Source organism: Protopterus annectens, chromosome 1.part1, assembly GCF_019279795.1.
Source record: "Protopterus annectens isolate FY-2018-M chromosome 1.part1, PAN1.0, whole genome shotgun sequence".
In the NCBI taxonomy this organism is placed as follows: Eukaryota; Metazoa; Chordata; order Ceratodontiformes; family Protopteridae; genus Protopterus; species Protopterus annectens.
In genome coordinates this window covers 172,098,394-172,123,047 of record NC_056726.1, presented here as the reverse complement: position 1 = coordinate 172,123,047, position 24,654 = coordinate 172,098,394, and the positions used below count along the sequence as shown (strand labels likewise).

The following is a 24,654-nucleotide window of genomic DNA, read 5'->3' as shown; positions in this document are numbered from 1 at the left end:
CAAAAGCTGTTAAGTGTTAATATTATGCTCCTTCTCAGCTAGTTTATGGATGAAAAGGCAATCAGGACCAACCTATTAACCTGGTTAACTAAGTGACTGACTTATGACACTAATTAGGAATCTAACTAGTTATCTAAAGAAACGTGTGAGTGTTCTGTGCTCTTAGTCAAAAATGTGCTGATTGTGGGGAGAGGAGTTGTCCTTCTCGGGAATGATTTCATCCTTCCCTGATTGGGGGTTTAAAATGATGAGTGAGGAAGACTCATCTATCTTACACTCATGTTCATCTCCAGGTGTCAGTTGGAGGTGTGCTTACCTAAGTTCAGTGAACTGTGGGTCAGTCTTCCCATCCACATAATCCTGTTTTCTTTTTGGACAGGATGTCTTGAAGATGGGATTGCTTAAGGGATCCCTTCTTTGGGAAAGCTTTTAGCCTTTCTCCCCAGATCTCTCTTGGCAGTGGGAGAGGTCTTTTAAGTTGGTCCTCCCACCCTACCACTCCCTGGGGGAGGGGACCATTTAAGTTCTCCGAAGGTGCCTCTTTTCTGACAGTTCTCTGGTCAAGACTTTCCCTTCCTAACTTACAAGGGGAGTGGAAGAAAGTCCTGGCTACTGTTTTCATTCTTGCAAATGATAGTGTGTGGCCAGCTCCCTCTCCAGGCTGCTCCATCCTTCCCCGATTCCTGTCGGGTATGGTAGCATCGTGGGGTTACCGGTCCCAGATAAGTCTCTAGGGCAGTCACTGATGTGATTTTTCTTATTAGACTCAAAAGATAGAGATTATATTTTGCATACACTGTATGTTGGTACATAGTATGCTGCTCATCCATATGCCTTACATCTAGTACCCTTTTTTGTACCAGTATTTTATGTGGTATATATCTTTTATTTAAATTATCTTAAATAGTTTGTTTCCATTCCCTTCATCTGTCTGTCTGCTCCTTCCATCATTCCTTTACAGCCTTTCTAAAGCATGTATTTCCAGTGGTTATTTGTATCATGTCTGGGATACCTTTCTAAAGCATGCATTTCCAGTGGATATGTGTATCCTGTCTGTGATACTTTTACGATTCCTAATATTTTCTTCTGATACTCTTCAATTTGAATGGACTTGGATCGAATCAGAAAGTTATCCATAAAGCAACAAAAGAGCAGAGCCAAACCACCATGACTGTTCAGGATAAAAACGATAATGCTTCGATAAGAAATGCAAAAAAATCTTTATTGAAGAGCTCAGAGTAAGCGCTTTCATGACCTCTATGGTCGCTTCATCAGACTACATCCAAACAAACAGTTTCTCAGCTTAAATGCATAAAGCAAATAACGCCTTGTAAATTAAATCAAGTCATTAAAAGACCACAGTGCCTAAAAACAGTATATAGTGAAAAGACATAATAGAAATTATATATATATATATATATATATATATACGTATATAAAACATATTAAATAGCTGCATATTATACATACTAAATGACAGTATGTGAAACATACTGAATAACTGATAGCTGCCTTAGTAAAAATATAAGGTATATGCAAATATATATATATATATATATATATATATATATATATATATAATTAAATTAAATAAAATATATGCATATATATATATATATATATATATATATATATATATATATATATCTGTCTCATTGGTGTTTTAAACTTCTAGCTTTAAGAAACAGCTTCAAAGAAACCATTTCATTAACACCAGGTGGTGTATATGCATTAATTTAAGAATCCACTTTTGTTCTAAAGCTTCGGTGCGATTCTTAATGTCACCACCTCTCTTCCCTTCTGATAAAATATCCAAAACAAAAAATTTAAAAATATGTGAATTACCTTCTTGTTCTATGTGCTTTTAAAGAGCACTGGTAGTTTTATGATTGTTAATATCCCTGTAATGCTCTTGAATGCGCTCCTTAAGCATACAATTCGTCTTGCCTATATAGTAGGCGTCACATGCTATGCAAAAAGCAAAATATATTAAATTCTTAGTTTTACAATCAGCGTAATGTGTAGCCACTATCTCAAAGTTTGGAGCCATATGAATGTATTTAAAGCAGGAGTACATACATTGACACGCTTTGCAATTCTTGCATATATAAGTACCTTTCCTTTGTGACATCTTGTTATAACTATTATGTCTATCTAAGTAACATAGTTGACGCTTAAGATTTTTCTTATTCTTAAAGGCAAACCTAGGTGGATCATCCAGTAATCCATCTAGTTCACCTATAGTCTTTAAAATATTCCAGTTATGTTTAAATACATCACAAAATGTTCCAATATCCCCAGTATATGTGAGTGGAACTCTAAGTTTATTTTCTTCACTAGGGTCATGCCCTATATTATGATCTATTCTATCCATAAACAAAGGTTTACCTCTGGAAGACCTCTCTGCCATTAATTCAGATACCTGTGTACAAAACATCTTATGTGAATAACCTCTATCTTTAAATTCACTCCCAAATCATCAAGCGCTGACTTGATATGCTCAATGTTGGAGATTATATTAGAGAATAATGTGTTTTGCTTTGGTAGTGACATGTACCTTCAGAAGATTGGCGTAGCTATGGGGACTCCCCGTGCCAATAGCTACGCCAATCTAGCCCTAGCTGAATGGGAGAGCACCTCTTTCTTGACCAAAATTGTATTTTAACCATACCTGAAATGGTATATTCGATTTGCAGATGACGTTTTTCTCCTGTGGACAGGCACGTTAGATGAGCTATATATTTTTATTGAGTTTCTGAATACCACAACATCGTTTCTTAAATTCACTAGTAAAGTGTCTTTAGAAGAAATAGACTTCTTGGATGTTAAACTTAAGAAAAGTGACATCTTGGGTATTCAGACTAGCATATATGGGAAACCGACTAGGAAAAATGCATTGCTGCATAGAAGCAGCATGTACCCTATATTTGTCAGTAAAAATGTAGTAAGAGGACAAATTCTTAGAACTATGAGACTGCATAATGATGATGTCCAACTTCAGTCAGCGCTTGATGAGTTGGGGAGTGAATTTAAAGATAGAGGTATTCACATAAGATATTTTGTACACAGGTATCTGAATTAATGGCAGAGAGGTCTTCCAGAGGTAAACCTTTGTTTATGGCTAGAATAGATCATAATATAGGGCATGACCCTAGTGAACAAAATAAACTTAGATTTCCACTCACATATACTGGGGATATTGGAACATTTTGTGATGTATTTAAACGGGACTGTAAACGGAACTGGAATATTTTAAAGACTATAGGTGAACTAGATGGATTACTGGATGATCCACCTAGGTTTGCCTTTAAGAATAAGAAAAATCTTAAGCGTCAACTATGTTACTTAGATAGACATAATAGTTATAACAAGATGTCGCAAAGTAAAGGTACTTATATATGCAGGAATTGCACAGCGTGTCAATGTGTGCACTCCTGCTTTAAATACACTCATATGGCTCCAAACTTTGAGATAGTGGCTACACATTACGCTGATTGTAAAACTAAGAATTTAATATATTTTGCTTTTTGCATAGCATGCAATGCCTACTATATAGCTTAAGGAGCGCATTCAAGAGCATTACAGGGATATTAACAGTCATAAAACTACCAGTGCTCTTTATAAGCACATAGAACAAGAAGGTAGTTCATATATTTTTAAATTTTTTGTTTTGGATATTTTATCAGAAGCGAAGAGAGGTGGTGACATTAAGAATCGCACCGAAGCTTTAGAACAAAAGTGAATTCTTAAATTAAATGCATATACACCACCTGGTGTTAATGAAATGGTTTCTTTCAAACTGTTTCTTAAAGCTAGAAGTTTAAAACACTAATGAGACAGATGTGTATATATATATATATATATATATATATATATATATGCATATATTTTATTTAATTTAATTCTATATATATATTTTTGCATATACTTTATATTTTTACTAAGGCAGCTATCAGTTATTCAGTATGTTTCACATACTGTCATTTAGTATGTGTAATATGCAGCTATTTAATATGTTTTATATACATGTATATATATATATATATATATATATATATATATATATATATATATATATATATATATATAATTTCTATTATGTCTTTTCACTATATACTGTTTTTAGGCACTGTGGTCTTTTAATGACTTGATTTAATTTACAAGGAGTTAATTGCTTTATGCATTTAAGCTGAGAAACTGTTTGTTTGGATGTAGTCTGATGAAGCGACCACAGAGGTCATGAAAGCGCTTACCTTGAGCTCTTCAATAAAGATTTTTTGCATTTCTTATCAAAGCATTATCGTTTTTATCCTGAACAGTCGTGGTGGTTTGGCTCTGCTCTTCTGTTGCTGTATTATTGCCTGCTTTGAGCTCTTCCTTTGCGGTTGTTGGTATACATTTTCTTTTTTTAAGTCATCTATAAACCCTGCTTAGGAATGAGATGGACTGAGATATCCATGGTACAGTCTGGCAGAACTGGAATAAACATAACGCACTGTTGACCATCCTTTATGAAAACCCAATGTCAACTTGTTGAAATAGAGCCCATATTGTTGACATTTGCAAAAGCCATTTCAGGATAATAAACATCACCCATGATACAACATGTCATTATACAGGGGGGACAGTGAATATTCAGTTACTGCATTTCTGAAGGAATGCTACTTGAAACCAAAATAAGACGCAGAGGTGCTATTTGTGAAACCCAGTTAAACAGGGATTGTGCTAGGGTAAATAAGGTTGTGTTTCTTCTTAGAATAAAGATGGTGACTACATTTGTCTATTACGGTAAAATGAAAACAGGTGGATTGTTTTTCTTTTAGACTAAAGCAGGCAGCATTCTTGAGAAAAGATCAGTTTCTGCTCTACTCACCAGTGACCTGCTGAGTAAGGCATTGTTTATAATGTCCAGTAAAACAAAATCTTCAGCAGCATTGCCCAGCATGGACATAGCCATTCAGTAGTTTTACAGGAAAGTTAAAGAAGCATAAAATTACATTCCTTCTTGTTTTTGTAGTATTTTAATTAACAGATCGCATTGGTTGATAGAAGTTAAACCAAAATGGGTGGCAAGAAAAACTCACTAAATTTGCTGTCAGCTAAAGAGACAAGCTTAGAGAAGCTTTTTCATTATGAGACCAGTATATTTTAATCTTTTCTTTTTTCAAGCAAACAAAAAAGGATAACATTTTTAACTACTTGCTAAATTACTCGACAGTTATTTTTTAGACAGCATAATAAAATTCAGTAAACGCGACTCAGAAAGAAAACAATGCTTAATATTTGCTTTTACAATACAGGAAACAAGATCAGTGGACTAGAGAACAGGTCAAAATCTTCAAGAAGTCTCCTTTGTGGAGACACGTTGGTTATGTTATTTCTCAGTTGGATGGTCTGTTTGCTGGAGCTGCGGAATGGGCTAAGAGACATCAGAAGCCAGTAAGTATCTATATTATTGTGAGACTATCCTGTATATTTTAGTTTTCATATATGCATGCTCCTGTCTTGTAAACCATGCAATTGTATTTTTTTTAAGCTGCAACATCCCTGAGAGTGGTATCAAAGAACTACCATAATTTTACTGAATATAGCAGTCTTTATAGGAGAAGCAACCTACAGTGCTACTGGCTTTAAATTATTTGATGTGGACAGCAAGTAGAAATGTATACTATTTCTGCAAAGTTTGTTTTTCACTTGATGGGATTGGAGTAAGAAATAAGCTGCAGTCATAAAGAAGGTGATACTGTATGTAACTCCAACTGTATTTCACTGTATGGTTAACAGACTGCAATTTTCCGATACACCACAAGGTAGAGCGCCTTTTCATTTGATAGAGGAGAGAGAAACGAAAGTGAAAGAGTGGAGACTGAAACACAGGGTGAAGGAATAAGGAGCCTTGCATTAAAAATGTATTTTTCTAGTGTCTAGGACAGAGAAGTGAATTTGCATTTTGTGTCTGTCCTCCTCTGAAAACCTGGTCGATGGTGATCTGTGGAATCAGGAGGGAAGTCTGGAACCAGTAGTCACACGCCTGCATCTGATCAGCAAGGACAGGAATACTGTTGAGCCTATTATAAAGAAGCCATTTTCAATTACCAGATGGCTGTTGGGTGTAAATAGCGGTGTCACCAGAGTCAGATAGGAAGGAACCCATACACTATTCAGCTACACCTACAGGTGCTCTACATTTGGGGGCTCGTCCGCATTTGCCTGTACTGCCTAGAACTCCGCCCTATTTCCATGAACATGTGTAAAGCAACACCAGCTGCAAGATGAACCCAGAAGTAGCCGCTAAGCGGTGCAGACAGCACAATGCTCAGTCAGAGGACTGCTTAGTTCTAATGTTGCCAGGGGTCACATGGACTGACATGCAAATACATCAAATCACAGAATCCTTACCAGTTGTAGGCAGTGGATTCTTATTAGAATGCACAATGGAAATACAGAACAGAGCACATTGGCCCTATTAAAATGGAAAAAAATGAGCATATACCTTTGAGTGTATCAGTTTCAGGCGAGAATGCAGTTCATGTGGTAATCCCTGAGAAGTGCCCACATCAGAGCAAATACCTGTGGAAGCTATCAAAGTAGGTCAGAACCTTACACCAGAAACTGAAGCTTCACTGCCCACAAATACTATAGGGCCTGAAGTTTTGAATGCTTTGGGAAGTCTTGTAGAAAAATGCTTAAACCCTGCACAGCCATTCACTGAGTTTGGGTACTGCAAATTACGTTTCTTCTCTGGCAAACAACACACACCTCAGGTTGAGGAAGATTTTGAATCTTGGATGGATCAGGCTTCAGAAGCCCTAGAGGAATGAGATATCCCAGAAACTCAGAAGAAGCAGCAGATAGCTGAAAGTTTAAAGGAATTAGCTGCGGATACCATACGCAACCTAAGGATGAGTAAGCAAGATTGCACAGCCAAGGACTATTTAGGAGTACTGCAGGATGTGTTTGGAAGGACAGAGAGGGCTGCTGACCTATTGTATCACTTTAAACATACATACCAAGAAGTTGGTGAGTAACTACCTGACAACATTAAGGGATTAGATAAAATGCTCCACCAGATCATCCTAAAGAAGGGGGTGGATCTGAAAGTAGCTGACCAAGTAACAAATCGGTCAAATTTTATAAGGAGCTCAAGCTATGGATCCCATTATATGGAAACTGAGGATGAGAGCTAGGAAAGAGACTCTAACCTATTTTCAATTAATTAAAGAAGTGAGGGAAGAGGGAGCCCTGTTAGAAGCCAAATCTCAGTGTTCAACATCAACTAAAGCAGTGAGTGAACACAAGCAGGAGCCTGTAACAGTGCTTACTACTCAAACGAGATACATGGTCCAGAGTGTCCACAATATAAAAGTGTCACAGTTGCAGGAACAGGTGTATTCCCTAACCGATGCCATAGCTCAAGTCACCAAGACAGCTGCAGAATTACAGAAAGCAGTGGTAACTTTAGCTGAAGGGAGGAATACATCTCTTAGAACCTCCACAAAGGGACTCAGGGAAGATACAAACAAGCTGATGTTCAGTGCTCCTACTGGATTTTGTATTCACTGTGGAGATGCAGGGCATATAAAGTGACAGTGTCCAAATGCAGAAAACTTGAAAAAAGTGAATGAGCTATTATTGGCAAGTGCGATGCAGGGAAACTTCAAAGGACCTCAGTGAAGGAGCCAGCTGAGTGCTCAGTTACAAAGAGCTCCATGAAATCTAACATCAAAGAGAAGTCTCCCTGGATCTCATTTCCCAACCATTCCTTGCAGTAGGGGAGAAAAACTACCTGCTCTGCACACTTTTAGCTCATCTGAGATGAACAACCAAATTGGAACGCCATCTCAGCAAATGTCTCACCATCCGAAACTGCAAAGAATTTCTAAGAAAGAGTTTGATCCTTTAAAATAGCAAAGCCAACTGACTGTACCTCAACAGCATGCTGACTGCCGTACAGCTGAACAACACCAGAAACAGAAAGTACCTGATGCCCTAGTGGGACTGTCCCCCATTATGCCAGTGAAGATAGAAGGGGTGTACTGTAAAGCACTGTTGGATACTGTTGCACAAATCACCATTCTGTTCAGAGATTTCTACCAGAAATACTTAAAGCATTTGCCACTTTGAATGTTAGAAGACTTGGAGATCTGGAGGCTAAGTGACGCAAAGTTCCCTTATTATGGTTATGTCTCACTCAAGTTAGAATTTTCTACCTCAGTTGTTGGATCAACAGAAGTTTTTGAAACTCTCACTGTTGTGTGCCCTAGGCCAAAAGAAAAGGATTCAGCGTCTATTTTAGTGGGGACAAATACTGACCTCGTCAGAAGAATGCTGATGCCTCAGTTGACCCAGGAACAACCAACACTACATCCACTCCTGAGACCAGCCTTTTGTGCCCTTCAGAAGGAGAAGGATAGTAAGAAAGATGAAATTGGTCATGCATGGACCCTTTCTGGGAAAGAACATATAATTCATCCTGGTCAGGTCACCTACTTGAGGGCCAAAGTAAGGATGTGTTGACAAACAGCTTCCTCTCATGTCATGATGGAAATGGATCCAGAAACAGACTTGCCACCAGGCTGGAATTAGTCCCAGACGTTTGGCCTGCTAACAAGCAGAAGCATCCTTATGATACTTTGCTTGTGGGGTTGAAGAATAAAGGAAGTATCACCATTGTCCTGCATTCACAAGTGGGTTTGGGAAATGTTTATGCTGCTACTCCCTTACCTGCTTCTGTTTTGACAAGAAACGAGAGCAGTGTCAATGAGTTGAAGCTAGAAGATATTGATCTAGGAGGTGGTCTTCTGTCTCCCTGAGTGGGTAACCAGAGCTAAAGAGCTATTGATGAAGAAGAAAAATTGTGTTAAGTGAGCTGGATGTGGGTTGTGCGAAAAGTGCACAACCCCAAGTAAGATTAAAAGAAGACCGGCCTTTCAGAAAATGTTCCAGGAGGGTAGCTCCAGGAGATCTGGAGGACTTGAGAAAAAAATCTGGAAGAACTTAAAGCCGCAGGGATAATTAAAGAGTCAAGAAGGCCATATGCTTCTCCCATTGTCATTGTCAGGAAGAAGAATGGGTCAATTCGGCTGTGTGTTGACTATCATACTCTGAATCAGCGAACCATTCCAGACCAGTACACAACACCTCTGACTGAAGATGCTCTAAATTGCCTGGTGGGCAGTAAGTGGTTCAGTGTGCTAGACTTAAGGAGTGGATACTGTTAAATTCCTATGCACCCAAAAGATAAAGAGAAGACTGCCTTCATCACTCCTTTGGGATTTTTTGAGTTTGATCCCCTACCTCAAGGTCTATCGAATGCACCAGCAACTTTCCAGAGAATCATGGAAAGAACAGTTGGAGACATGCATCTCCTGGAAATCTTAGTCTACTTTGATGACATAATTCTCTTTGCGAAGACCCTAGAGGAGCATGAAGAAAGACTGATGAAAGTATTGGGCAGAACTGAGAAGGAAGGACTGAAGTTGTCACTGGACAAATGCAAAATTTTCCAGCCTTCAGTGACGTATGTGGGACATGTAGTGTCTACAAATGGAATATCCACAGACCCCAGCAAAGTTGAAGTTGTGACATCTTGGCCCAGACACAGAACCACAACAGAGCTGCAATCTTTCCTTGGGTTCTGCAGTTACTATAGAAGGTTTGTGGAAGGATTTTCAAAGATAGCAAGACCACTCAACCAATTGCTCCAAAATGATGAGGAAGCAGATGAAACAGATGAAGACATCCTTCTGAAGAATCCTAAGGGACCGAGGCTCTAAAGAATTCATCGAGAGTCGTTGGACTCCTGAGTGCGAAGAGGCATTTAAACAGCTTAAGTATTGCCTCACAAATGTCCCAGTGCTGGCATATGCTGACTCAACAAAGCCATACACATTACATGTGGATGCTAGCAGAGATGGTTTAGGAGGAGTCCTTTACCAGAAGCATGACAAGAAACTGAGACCTGTGGCTTTTATCAGTCAAAGTTTATCTCCAACAGAAAGGAACTATCCTGCACACAAGTTGGAATTCCTTGCTTTAAAGTGGGCTGTAGTAGACAAGCTACATGACTATCTCTATGGGGCTGAATTCGAAGTTCAGACTGACAACAGTCCTCTGACATACATCCAGACCACTGCAAAGCTGGATGCTACTGGCCACAGATAGATGGCAGCTTTATCCAACTACAACTTCAGTTTAAAATATCACCCAGAACATGAAAATGGAGATGCTGATGGTCTGTCCAGAAGACCTCATGGAGATTTACACCCCGATGATGAATGGGTGGAAATTCTATCACCAGAAGTGAGAGCTATGTGCCAGATTGCAACCTGCTACCAACAAACTGAATGTTGGGTCCAGAAGTTGGGTCTGTCTGCAGAAAACATACCCCAAGTTTACTGTAACCTGGTCACTTTACAGGCTTCATCGCTACCAGCGTTGTGTAACAGTGACCTCATTAGAGATCAAAGAGAAGACCCCTTAGGTCAGCTGGTGGTAGCTGCTTTAGGGAAGGAACAAGCTGATATGCTTTGCACAGATATTCATCCACTGGCAAAACATTTGGCTAAAGAATGGGATAGACTCCAGATGCGAAATGGACTAGTGTATAGGAGATCTCCTAGTGCACTTGACTGTAAAAAATGGCAATTGTTGCTTCCTCAGAAGTATCTAGAAGTAGTACTTTAGTCATTGCATGATGAACATGGTCATCTTTGTTATGACAGAACTCTGGGACTTGTACGAGACAGATGAGACAAGATGTTGAAGATTATTGTCGTACATGTCTTCGCTGCATTCAGAGAAAGGCTGTGCCCACCAGAGCCACCCTCATTGGGTCAAATGGAGAGTAGTGGACCCATGGAACTGGTCTGTATGGATTTCCTTTGCATTGAACCGGATGGAGGTGGGATCAGTAATGTCCTGGTGGTGACAGACCACTATACCAGATATATTCAAGCATTTCCAACTTGTGATCAGAAAGCTATTACAGTGACAAAACTACTAGTTGAGAAGTTCTTTGTATACTGTGCCCTGCCAAAAAGGATACACTCTGATCAAGGGCTTGACTTTGAGAGCAAGCTTGTTCACGAACTACTCACTGTTTCGGGAATTCAGAAAAGTCACACCACTCCCTATTCATCTTCAAGGGGATCCTCAGCCTGAGAGTTTCAACAGAACTTTACTAGACATGTTGGGAACACTATCTGCTGAGAAGAAGAGTCAATGGAGTAGACATGTAGCCACAGTGGTGCATGCATGCAACAGTACAAAAATGATGCTACAGGATTCTTGCCTTACTTCCTAATGTTTGGAAGAGAAGGTCATCTTCCTGTTGATTTACCCTTTGGAGTCACAGCTGATGATATGGCAGTGCGATCTCATGGCAATTATGTGGAGAGACTCAAGAAGAACCTCAGACAGGCCTATGAGCTGGCTGAACAATCAACAGGACAAATACATCAGCAAAACAAGGCTCACTATGACAAGAAAGTGAAGATACATGACTTGTAACCAGGGGACATAGTTCTTTTGAGAAACTTGGGCCTGCAAGCAAAGCATAAACTAGCTGACCATTGGGGAACTGAGATCTGTATAATTTGTTCCCTGTCAACCAAGTCTGCCATGAGGGGAAAGAAGGACCCATCAAAACCTGGCAACAAAACAACTTAATGCCTTTGGCAGAATCAGTGAGACTCATGAATCCGGAACCCAAAATGGCTCAGCGAAAACCTAACTCAAGGCGATCTAGAAGACTAAGGCGGAGAGAAAAGACCCTCCCAAATGTTCAAGAGCCTATGATTCCTCCTGCTAAAGAAGAGGAGGACAGTAATGATGACTGGGGTTTCAGTGGACTTTTTTATGATGATGTTCGAGACACCATGGACTGCATTCGCAATGTAAATGCACTGGACTTCATCCCTTGTCACTTTGAACAGTCCAGCCCCAACAACAGACTGAGTTATATTTCTGTGCCTTTTGCAGAACCTGATGCTGGTGGAGGTCCTGCTATGCAAACTTCAGATAATGGTGCTGAGGACAGTTGCACAGTTATGGAGAAAAAAAGTGAAGTTATACAAGAGGAAATCTTATAAGTAGACAATATGCCTACGGAGGAACTGGACATCGAGTGTGATGTGAGTGACCAACCCTTAGAGAAGAATTCCCCAGTTCTCTCTTTCGATCCAAACCCTCAGAGACTGATTTGGCTTCCACAGAGGCTTGCATATGACAGTTTGGGACATAGTACACAGGAGCCTGTGACCACTGCTCATCGGAGAGTCTGTGCACATGATCCCTGTGCCTCCTACTCAATTGGTGACACCCCATCCCAAGTTAAGCATAATGTTGAGTATCCTTGGTGGGATGTACCTTTTGAATGCAGAAATACTGTTCAGTTGATGGTGCATTAGTATCTGTATATATATTGCTGCTAATCTACCTTTGACTTGGGAGGACACAAGTTTTCAAGTGGGGGAAAGTGTAGCTCCCACTGTATTTCACTGTATGGTTAACAGACTGCAGTTTTCCGATACACCACAAGGTGGAGCTCCTTTTCATTTGATACAGGAGAGAGACATGAAAGTGAATGATAGGAAACTGAAACACAGGGTGAAGGAATAAGGGGCCTTGCATTAAAACCACATTTTTCCAGTGTCTAGGACAGGGAAGTGAATTTGCAGATGGTATCTGTCCTCCTCTGAAAACCTGGCCGATGGTGATCTGTGGAATCAGGAGGGAAGTCTGGAACCAGTAGTCCCAAACCTGCATCTGATCAGCAAGGACAGCAGTACTGTTGGGCCTATTATAAAGAAGCCATTTCCAATTACCAGACGGCTGTTGGGTGTAAATATGAGTGTCACCAGAGTCAGATAGGAAGGAACCCATACACCATTCAGTTACACCTTTGGATGCACTGCATATAAACTAACATCTTTTGTAGCATCATTTTCAGTACAGTAACAAAGATAGTAAACAGAACTCGTTTGATCATTGCTTTACTGGTTGGGTATTCTGATGTTTGAAAGTGTTTGACTGTAGTTATCTTATATCCTTATAATATTGCCAAACAGTTGTCTTAAAACTGAAAACAGCTGTTCTGTTTACTGCTTGATATGCGACTGATATACAAACATGGGCGGTTCAAAGCTAGATTTCACTGATATCTTGTATTACATTTTTGTGTGAGGTCAAGTGATATCACATCACTTGTGTGACATACAAGTATGTATTCCTCACTCAAGTTGTACTAGATATATATCATAAGTACCATTTCTGTAGGATTCATGTATCTATATTAGAACAGGGATACCTAATGGATCAGGAGGAATGTATTCCTTCATCTAAACTGAGGTAAGCAACAGTACATCATTGTCAACAGCTATTCATCAACACTGCCTTTATCTAAATCTATATGAACATTGTGAATTATAGATTTGGGAACTGTAATTTATTAAGCCATAGACATCCAGGACATGACATTGTCACATACATATGCACACTGAAACAATGACAATATGCTGAAAGACATACTAAACACAATGCACTGCATGTTAACATGTATATGCACAAACATTTCACTAAAACTGAAAGTCAGATAAATAAATTCCCATCAGAAGTAGTCACTGAGTAGAATTGGCATTCTTCCTCAGTATGTGAGGCAAAAATTCAGGAGGCATAGTCTCTGCCCAGAATATGAACAAAAAGATTAATCTCTAAACAAAGAATACACCATAAAAATAATCCAAAACACTGAAGATAAATGCAATAAAGGCAATATAGAAAAGCTATTAGAAACAACATTTACAAACTGCAAATAATATAAAACACCCCCAAAAATCAAACAAACTCAACAAAGTGTATTTTCTACAGAAGGCAAACCCCTACACTCCCATGTGGAGAGCTTTAGTCCCACTCCTTTTATTTAAGTATACTGATTCCATGGTCGCACTGTTGTGGAGAAAGTGCAAATACCTTGTAAGGCTGAAACATTTTAAGACACACAGTGTGCTTGCCTGGCTGTCTTACTGTTCGCCAAGTTACAGGTTTCCATGCAACTCAATCCGTGAGTTGCACTGACTGAGGAGCACGTGCAGTCAAATGGCAACTCTTCAAACTGTATTGCATGAAATAAACCAAGTGAAAGTAGATGGAGGCTACAAATGAATGTAATAGGAAGAACAAAACAGAAAAAAATATATAATCTTCTATACAACAAACTTTGTACTACTCCTGCTCAGTTTCCTTTCTACTTAATCTCCATTTTACATTTCAGTTTAGTTTTGACCTTCCCAGTTTATCCACCTCTTTCAAATAATCTCCACCACTATCTTATAACCAGGTTTTATGTCAGTAAGTACCCTAGTATTCTTACCGCACTGTCCTTAACTCATCAGCTGTGCAATGCCTGTCTTCTTTTTCTAGGTTTAAATACTGTCAACGTACAGACTAATGTTTCACATTCATTACCTCAGTTTTATTTATACCTAACATCTGTACTGTAACCCTCCTTACCCATGTCTTATAAGTCATATCTAATATCTGCTTGTCATATATACTACATATGAACTGCTTGTGTACTAAATGTTTTATACTTAAAATTTAATATCATGTTTAATGTGATCATTACTTGTTTTATCTTTGCATAGTGTCACCACAGAACAACTACCAGTTTGTATTTAAATGTCTTAAGAACTATCTATGTAATGTCTTTGTAAAAAATCTATGTACTGTATCTTTGTAAAAAAAAAAAAAAAAAAGAATTTATGTGCTTACCATAATGTTCCATCTGTGCTGTCTCTCTTCATTCTTACTCAACAAGTGGGTTTGGATCCGATCTGTCGGATCCGACTGGACCATTGCTAAAGCTCACAACCACCAAATCTCTCGAGCTTCTCCCTTACCCACAATGCACCTAACAAATTATCTCAGATCTTGTTTGCTACTACATTAGAGGAAGAAGATTGAAGAGAGTCATGGAAAAGCATATCCAGATGTCATATATAAAAATAAGTATATAGAGAACTTGTAAACACTTGTTCCTCCAGAAACCTTACGATGGGGATTGGTGGGAGGAGAGTTGAGGAAGAATGAAGATCAACAACACAGATGGAACATTATGGTAAGTACATAACTTCTTTAAATGATGTCAATTTTCATTCTATCCTGAAGAAGTGGGACAGCGTCCATAACTACCCATGTCCAGGGTGGACTCAAGGAAGGATATTCCTGAATACCATAGAACCAAATGGCCTAACTCTGGAGACCAGATCCAACTTGTAATGAGTGACAAACGTATGGGGAGTAGCCCAAGTTGTTACTGCATGTATATCATCCATGGACAATCTTTATTGAAAAACTGTGGAAGTAGCCATGGATCTAGTGGAGAGTGCTTTCAAGGGATCTGTATGAGTAATGTCCAATTTAGTATAGACAAATGAAATGCAGTTTGTCAACCACTTTGATAAAGTACGAACAACACACTTCCAAATGAATAGAGCAAAACCACAGGCACAGATCCAAAAAAAGTTTATTCTCTAGCACCTTGGTCAAAGACCTTCAAGGAGTAATAAAATTTATTACTAAACCAATTCCTTATATACAAACCTAGTAAAACAATCATTCTGTTATACAATTAAATAAAACACATCCAATTAACTTCACAATTTAAACCTGTGGGAATTAATGTATTATACTTAAAAATGAAAACAGACTCTTTATACAAAAGTTGTTCCTTAAGAAAAATAGTGTCTTCACCTTTCAAATGTATCTGTTTCAAAACACTACCCTGTAACAATAAAAAAATAAATCACTGTTATGTTTATCTTTAAAATGAGAAGCTACAATTTTATCTTCTTTCTGAATTTTGATGTCCATAATATGTTCCATCATTTTTATTTTAAATGTTCTTTTTGTCTCACTTATATAAAAAAGGTTACATGGACATTTTAAAGCATAAATAACCCCATTGCTTTTGCAAGATAACAGTCTGCTGGGTATAAATCGAATTGTATTAATAAACTTCAAAGAACATACCACATGCTTACAAACAGAGCAATTATTACAACAAAAAGTTCCAAATGTACCAGTTAAATTACTAATATTAATACTCGGTAATATGAAATGCCCATATACTAACATGTCTTTAAGATTTCTACCACGTCTGTATGACATGTAAGGTTTGTCTAATTCCCTGCATAAATCTCTGTCACCCAAAAGAAAATTCCAGTAATATTTCAATACCCCACAAATCTTTTCACTTTTAATATTATAAGTAGTAACAAAATACATTAATTCGTTCTTATCATCCCTATTATTATTATTATAAATTTTACTATTTTTCTTTGTGTTTGTTGTAATTAATTCTCCATTTACTCCAAACCGTACAACTTTTTGTATAGCTTAATTTATTATTTCCCCTTTATAGCCCCTATTTTGAAACATACTAGCAGATTTATCTATTTCACTTAACAAATTTTCCTTATCATTACAAATTCTAGATATCCTTAAAAATTCACCATAAGGCAATGCTGTCAAAAGATGAGGGGGATGACAGCTGGTGGCATGCAAGTATTGGCTCCCATCCAAAACCTTTCTGTACACTCCAGTATAGATTTCCCCACTATCTAGCTTACAAAGGATTAGATCTAAATATGTCAGTCTTTTACCATGCTGTAATCCATCAAATGACACATTATATGTATTGTCTTGTAAGTCTGAAACAAGTTGTAAAACTTCTTTCTGACCACATTCACAGATGAAAATCAAATCATCTATGTATTGATGAGTGTTTGACATATTTTTTCATAAAGACATGTTTATACAAGCATTCTATTTCATAACAAACCATTAGCAAATTTGTGTACATGGGGGCAAATGGTGCCCCCATCGCTGTACCCTGTTTCTGTCTGAAAACTTCATTATTAAATGTAAAAAAAAAATTTGTCAAACAAAAATGTCCTAATCCGACAATATAATTAGTCAAAGGACTGTCACCTAAAAAATAGAACAAGGATTGTAACCCATCTTCATGCCTTATCAATATATATATATATATATATATATATATATATATATATATATATATATATAAGTTGTTAACATCTAGGGTTATCCAATGCATATCCTTGTTCCATGTTACAGAAGAAATTTTATTTAAAAAAATCAAAACTATCTCAGTGCATAGGAAAGCAATAATTTATGTAATAAAAGCCTAATATTATGCAGAAAATATTTACAGGCCGAAATAATCGGACGTCCTGGTGGATAATTTATATCTTTATATAACTTGGGAAAACAGTAAAATGTAACTAAAACACACCCTTCACTGTTAAATTTATTCTGGACATCTTCCTGTGACAGATATCCTAATCTAACACCCTTTTGTGACAAATTTTGAAATTTTATGATAGCATTTTCACAAAACATGTTTTCACTATTTTCATAAACTTCTGTTAGATTGATGTTTTAAACACATTTTGAAATACTGCTGGTAATGCATTATAACTTATTTTCTTTATCAGCCATCTTTATGACTAGATCATTCCTCTCTTTTTAATTCTTGTAAAGTCTTCCATTCATTTAACGTTAAATTATAACGTATATTTTGTTTATCATACAACAAATCTTTGCACATCTCATTTACAGAGAAATTTAACATAGAACTAAAATGTATGATGCTTTCATTACTATAAGGAGGAGTAATTTTACTTTTAACAGGAATATTAGAAGTATCAATTAGATAATAGGCATTATTATATAAATATTCTGCATTGTCATCCAAATTAGAACAACAAGAAAAAAAGCTTTCATTCAAACTCGTAGATTCTGATTCACTATTAACATTAAAATTACCAGCAGAGTTAGCATAAAAAGCTTTTAAATGGAGTTTTTGCACAAAACGAAAAATCTCTTGTTTTAAAACATGAATCCTCTGTAGAACCGTGGGGATAAATTTCAACCCTAAATTCAAAACAGAGAACTGTTCCTGAGACAGGGTACAACCAGATAAGTTTAAAACCAAATTATGGTCCTTAAAAAAACTGTCATTCCATATACCTCTTTTATTAAAATGCTGCTGGGATGAAAACGACTGGTGTACAGTTCCTTTGTTGCTGCCATAAGAACCATTTCTCCCTCGTTTACAGTTGAAATGTTCTTTGCTATTTCCCCCTTCATTCTGAAAGCATTGTTCATGTTCTGTGGGTTGCTGTGCAGCAGGTAGAGGGAGATAATTATTCTCTTTGCTATCTTTGCTGTACAGTAATCTATTCCCTCCAAAGATGCAAAGGACACAGAATGAGCCTTTTTAAAACTTCCCTGTTTGCTTGGTTGTTTTCCATGCTGCTGATTGGCTGGGAAGACAAAAGCCCACCCATTTTCATAGTCTCTAATGTCTCTTAATAATTTTGTTTTTTTCTGTTCAATTAATTCAGTCTCTAGGGAATTAAGCTTAGTGTTAACATTCTCCATTAAGCTGCTTAAATTACAGGCATTTAAGGAGCTCGTGGTCTCTACCGACAGAGTCTGTAGCTGCTGTTTTAATTTTTGCTGCATGAGTTGATCACGCTCAATTACACTAGAAATCCAAATCCATAAGACATCTATGAGCCTCTGCAACCCAATGGTCATGAAACAATTTGTCGGAAGCATAATTCACATCAAAGGGGTTACTAGGGCTTTTCACAAAATGGAGACCGCTGGGTATTATGTTTAATTCTACATAATGCTGTAAACCAAGAATGTTAAAATGTACCTTAGTCTCCTTCTGCAACAGTAATTCATATTTATCACACAATTCCCTCATTTCTGAGGGAACTTAATTAAAAGTCTGTCCCACAGCTGAAAATAGATTATTGGAACGTCTGTGTCTCTCCCTGTACATTGGTCGAATAAATGAACATGATTAGATCCCTCAGTTCAACTGTCATTAGATAAAGGATGCCCCGAATGGATTTATTGTTCCATTGTTCTCTGCGAACCAGATAAAATCCCAGTAGCACCAACAGCTCCCAAAGTAGAGACTCGCTCCTCACAAAAGATTCGTGGAACATTGTTGCTAGGATGCGAAGCCATGAAAAACTGAAGCCAAAACCACGAACAACACACTTCCAAACGAATAAAGCAAAACCACTGGCACAGATCCCAAAAAAGGTTATTCTTTAGCACCTTGGACAAAGACCTTCAAAAAGTAATAACATTTTTTACAAAACTAGTTCCTTATATGCAAACCTAATAAAACAATCATTCTATTATAGAATTAAGTAAAACACCTCCAATTAACTTCACAATTTAAACCTGCGGGAATTAATGTATTATACTTCAAAATGAAAACAGACTCTTTATACAAAAGTTGTTCCTTAAGAAAAATATCATCTTCACCTTTCAAATTTATCTGTTCCAAAACACTACCCTGTAACAATAAAAAAGCACTGTTATGTTTATCTTTAAAATGAGAAGCTACAATTTTATCTTCTTTCTGATTTTTGATGTCCCTAATATGTTCCATCATTCTTATTTAAACGTTCTTTTTGTCTCACCTATATAAAAAAGGTTACATGGACATTTTAAAGCAAAAATAACCCAACTGCTGTTGCAAGAAAATAGTCCCCTGGGTATAAATCTAATATTATTAATATACTTGAAAGAACATACCATATGCTTAGAAACAGAGCAATTATTACAACAAAAAGTTCCAAAAGTAACAGGTAAATTACTAATATTAATACTCGGTAATATGAAATGCCCATGTACTAACTATTTTGTTACTACTTATAATATTAAAAGTGAAAAGATTTGTGGGGTCTTGAAATATTACTAGAATTTTCTTTTGGGTGACAAAGAGATTTATGCAGGGTATTAGACGAACTGCCTTACATGTCCTACAGATGTGGTAGAAATCTTAAAGACATGTTAGTACATGGGCATTTCATTTGAAAGTGTGCTGTTAATACTTTATCAAAGTGCTTGACAAACTACATTTCCTTTGTCTAAACTAAATTGGACATTACTCTTACATATCGCTTGAAAGCACACTCCACTAGATCCATGGCTACTTCCACAGTTTTTCAGTAAAGATTGTCCATGGATGATATACATGCAGCAGCAACTTGGGCTACTCCCCATACTTTTGCCACTCATTACATGTTGGACCTGGTCTCCAGAGGTAGGCCATCATTTGATTGTATGGCACTCAGGAATGTCCTTCCTTGAGTTCACCCTGGACATGGGTAGCTATGGATGCTGTCCCACTTGTTCAGGATAGAATGAAAATTGACATCATTTAAATAAGTTATGTACTTACCATAATGTTCCATCAGTGTTGGCGATCTTCATTCTTCCTCAACTCCTTTCCCACCAACCCCCATCCTAAGGCTTCTGGAGGAACAAGCATTTACAAGTTCTCCATATACTTATTTTTATATAGGACATCTGGATATGCTTTTCCATGACTCTCTTCAATCTTCTTCCTCTAATGTAGTAGCAAACAAGATTTGAGGTAATTTGTTAGGTGCATTGTGGGTAAGGGAGAAGCTCGAGAGATTTGGTGGTTGTGAGCTTTAGCAATGGTTGAGTCAGATCCGACAGATCGGATCCAAACCCGCTTGTTGAATAAGAATGAAGAGAGACAACACATATGGAATGTTATGGTAAGTACATAACTTCTTTTTTCACAAAGATACAGTGCAAAGATACAGTACATAGATTTTTACAAAAACATTACATCGATAGTTCTTAAGACATTTAAATACAAACCGGCAGTTGTTCTGTCATGACACTATGCAAAGATAAAACAAATATTACTTCTGTGGTGAAATTAAACATGATATTAAATTCTAAGTATAAAACATTTAGTATACAAACAGTTATATGTAGTATATGTGACAAGCAGATATTAGATATGACTTATAAGACATGGGTAAGGAGGGTTATTGAATTGTATAATAGAATGATTGTTTTATTAGGTTTGTATGTAAGGAACTGATTTTGTGATAGATTTTATTACTCCTTGAAGGTCTTTAACCGAGGTGCTAGAAAATAAACTTTTTTTGGATCTGTGCCAGTGGTTTTGCACTTTGATAAAGTAACTTTGGAAACTGGTTTTCCCAAGGTTGGTTCAGAGAATGAAATAAACAATCGATCAGCTTTCCTAATTATTTCTGGTCTATGCAAACAGAATCACAATTTTCTGTGAACATTCTGTAAATGTAGGATAGATTCTGCTTTGTTGGCAAACTTGGGAAAAACACTGGTAGATTGATGACTATACTGATATTGGATTCTGACACCACCTTTGGCAGAAAGGATGGATTAGTATGTAAGGTCACCCTATCTTTGTGGAAAACCAAGTATGGAGGTTTAGAAAATAATGCTTGAATTTCGGAAATTCATCATGAGAAAGTAATGGCAACCAAGAAAGTTGTCTTCCATCTAAGATATTTAAGGTTACATGTACCTGCTGGTTCAAAAAGGGGTTATGTGAGAGACTGTAGCATCAGATTTAAATCCCATCGAGGAGTGGGGTCTTTAAAGGGAGGCCTTAGAAGAAGGGGCCTTTGTAAGAAGGCCTTGCTCAACTTGTGAGAACCTGTGGAGACACCATTAAAACCTGTATAGTAATTTGAAATTGCTGGTAGTTGAACTTTAACAGTTGAAGAACTAACACAATTTTGAAATAGGTGTGCTAGGAAATCTACAATGTGATGGATAGGAGCTGAAAAGGGGGTCAACATTGTGTTGCTTTGCCCAAAGGATGAATCTTTTCAATTTGTTGGAATATATTTTTCTTGTCGAGGATTTAGGGGAAGATAAAATTATACATCGGACAGGTGATGAGAGCATAGATTGTCTGGCTACTAAGGGAATTGGAGAAGCCAAGCAGTCAGCTTGAGGCTTGGTATATCAGGGTGTGGCATACCCGTCGGGTGACACAGAAGCTCCAGAGTCAGATCTAGTTCCATGGTGATTGAACCAGGTGAGGCAAGAGGAAAGAAAAACAAATTTGTTGAGGCCAATAGGGTGCAATAAGGATTACTGTGCTCTTCAACCTGGCAGCTTTCTGCAGAAAGTTTGGAACCAGTGGAGTTGGAGGGAAGGCGTAGAGAACAGATGTGAAGTAGAGCATCCCTTGGTGCTTCCCCTGTGGGAGAATCAAGGCACAGTAGTTGCTGCACTTGTTATTAAGGGGGGAAGCAAAAAGATCGCAGCATGGCTGGCCCCACTGATGGAAAATCTTCTCCGCCATTGTCTCATTGAGGGACCACTCCTGCGGAAGAAGGATGCACCTGCTCAGTTTGTCCGTAGTCACGTTGGATTTCCTTGGAATGTACATTGCTAATACAAAGCAATCAGAAGAGATCACCCGCTGCCAGACCCTGACAGCTTCTTGACATAATGGGTAAGGTTTGGATTCCCCTTGTTTGTTGATGTTACAGACAACTGACATGTTGTCCATTTGAATCACAATTGTTCCAGAGGGAAGAACATCTTGAAGTGCTTGCAACACCAAGAGCACTGCTCTCATCTCTAGAACATGTATGTGCAAATTGGCCTCTTCAGGAGACAAAGTACCCTGGACTGTCTTCTTTAGATAATGCCCCACCCACCCTATCTAGGAAGCATCCGTGGTTACTATGGCTTTGGGCGTTTGGGGGATGAAGAGGTGACCATAAAGCATTTGGTCAGATTGGATCCACCAGTTCAGATCTCTTTTTCAAGTCTTGGTAATTCTTATCTGGTACATCATTGATTGATCAAGGACTGACCATTGAGTAGTCAGCATCCATTGAACGATCCACATGTAAAACCTGGCTAATGGGACTAAGGCTATCGCTGCCATGAGGCCTAGAGTGTGGAATACTGTTCAGGCTGAAATTAAGTTGCTTTTTACAACCTTCTTGACCTGTGACCTTATTGTTTAAACTCAGTGTGGTGGAAGGGAAGCAATGACAGACTTTGTATTGAGAAGTGCTCCCAACCAGAGAAACTTTCTAGATCACCTGTTCATTTTTCTCTGATAATACATATCCTGAAGATCTATTGAGCACATCCAGTCATCTTTTCCCAGAAAGGGGAGAATGGACTGAGCTGTGACCATCCAGAACTTGATTCAGTGAATGGATTTGTTTAGATTTGTGAGATCCAAAATTGGTCTCCAGTCCCCTGTCTTCTTTGGCACTAAAAAGAACATTGAGTAAGTTCCAGATCCTGTCTGCTCTGGTGGGACCTATTAAATGACTCTTTTTTCTAGCAGCTGTTGTATTTGAATTCCTGCTTGATCCCTCTGACTGGGTGGAACATCTGGGATTTTTCATGGAATTGGTGGTGGTAGGGAAAATGGTATTATATAACCTCTGGAAATAATCCTCTGCACCAAAGTATCTTTTGTTAAGTCTAGCCAAGCTCTCTGGTGCAGGAATAATCGTCTCCTGACTGCCTCCAGAGGTTGACAATTGGACCTCCATTCAAGAGAGCTGATAGGGTTTGTCAAAGAAAAGTTCTTGTGAACTCTGGATGTTCTTTTTGTTTCACTGTTGCTGTTATCACATTTGGGTTATCTGCCTGCAGGTAGCCCTCAGCCGGCCTGAATACCAGAGTCTTGGGATTTCTGCGTCGGATGCTGTCGCTTCTTCCATGACGTCTGGTTGTTAGGGATGTAAAACATGCAGCCGACACCATTACATCAGTCTTTCTTGCCGTGCGGTGCCTGAAGCAGAAGCAGTTCGCAAGTCCCAGTCAGCCAACTCCTGAAATTTTCATTTTCGAGTTTCAGACCTGAAGTCTTCTAAAAGATAAGTACCTCATTGGGGATCCTTTTTTCTTGCTCTAACCGATGTCAGAAAAAATAATTGTCTTGTCTGTGGAAAGCAAATACCTCATAGAATTTTCATTCTTGCTGCATCACCTGTTTAGGCCCAGACCAGGATGTCCCTCGCTGTCAGTTTGTGCCTTGTTCAAGGCCCAAACTATCCATTGTCAGGCAATTTTTGTAGTTAAATACTTTCGCTCTCAATCTCTGTACTCCAAAATGGCGTCTGTAAGCCGTCCGACTACTGATCTTTCGAAAAATATAAGGATAAAGACAGAGACAGACCACATAGGTCCAAAACTGCCGACGCTACCGTTAATCTAGTCACCAGTCCGTCGGTACTCAATGAGGAGCTTTTGCAGCCCCTGATACCCACTTCTACAGATTTGGAGGCCTCTACTGAGACCCATTCGGAGTCCAGTATGCTGCAAGATGCTTCTTCGACTATGGAACCTGCGGATGTCTCTACCTTGGATGGGTCCAAAACCGCTGTGCAGGCACCAACTTCTGAGGGTGTATTCAGGCCTACTGATTTTCATATTAAACTGACGACTTCGTTTCAAGCCAAAAATACTGAATTTCTCAGGCCTAAAGTTCGCTCTACCCCTAGGAAACCGACGACCAAAGCACATTCTCAGGCCCACAGGCCTCAAAAAACAAATGATTAGAATGACTGAAGACCTTATTACCTTAATTAGGGGAAGCCAGCCTTCCCCCTCAAAAAGACTTAGAACTGATTTTCCTTCTGATTCTTCTGATCAGGAATCTGATATCTCTGTTCCTTCTGACTACCAGGACATTCCCTTATATACCTATGAGGGTTCTGATGCAGAGGATTCCATTCCCTCTGC

The 24,654-nt window shown here is 38.2% G+C and overlaps 1 protein-coding gene across 2 annotated transcripts in view; it reads left to right on the top strand.

Annotated features, from left to right (window-relative positions):
* The window catches only part of PLBD1 (phospholipase B domain containing 1), a 1,215,938-nt gene that overhangs the window by 541,997 nt on the left and 649,287 nt on the right, over positions 1–24,654 (top strand). For both annotated transcript variants that reach the window (XM_044073961.1, XM_044073969.1), the window contains exon 4: positions 5,301–5,439. In XM_044073961.1, the coding sequence (XP_043929896.1) occupies positions 5,301–5,439 (139 nt within the window). The remainder of the gene's footprint in view (positions 1–5,300; positions 5,440–24,654) is intronic.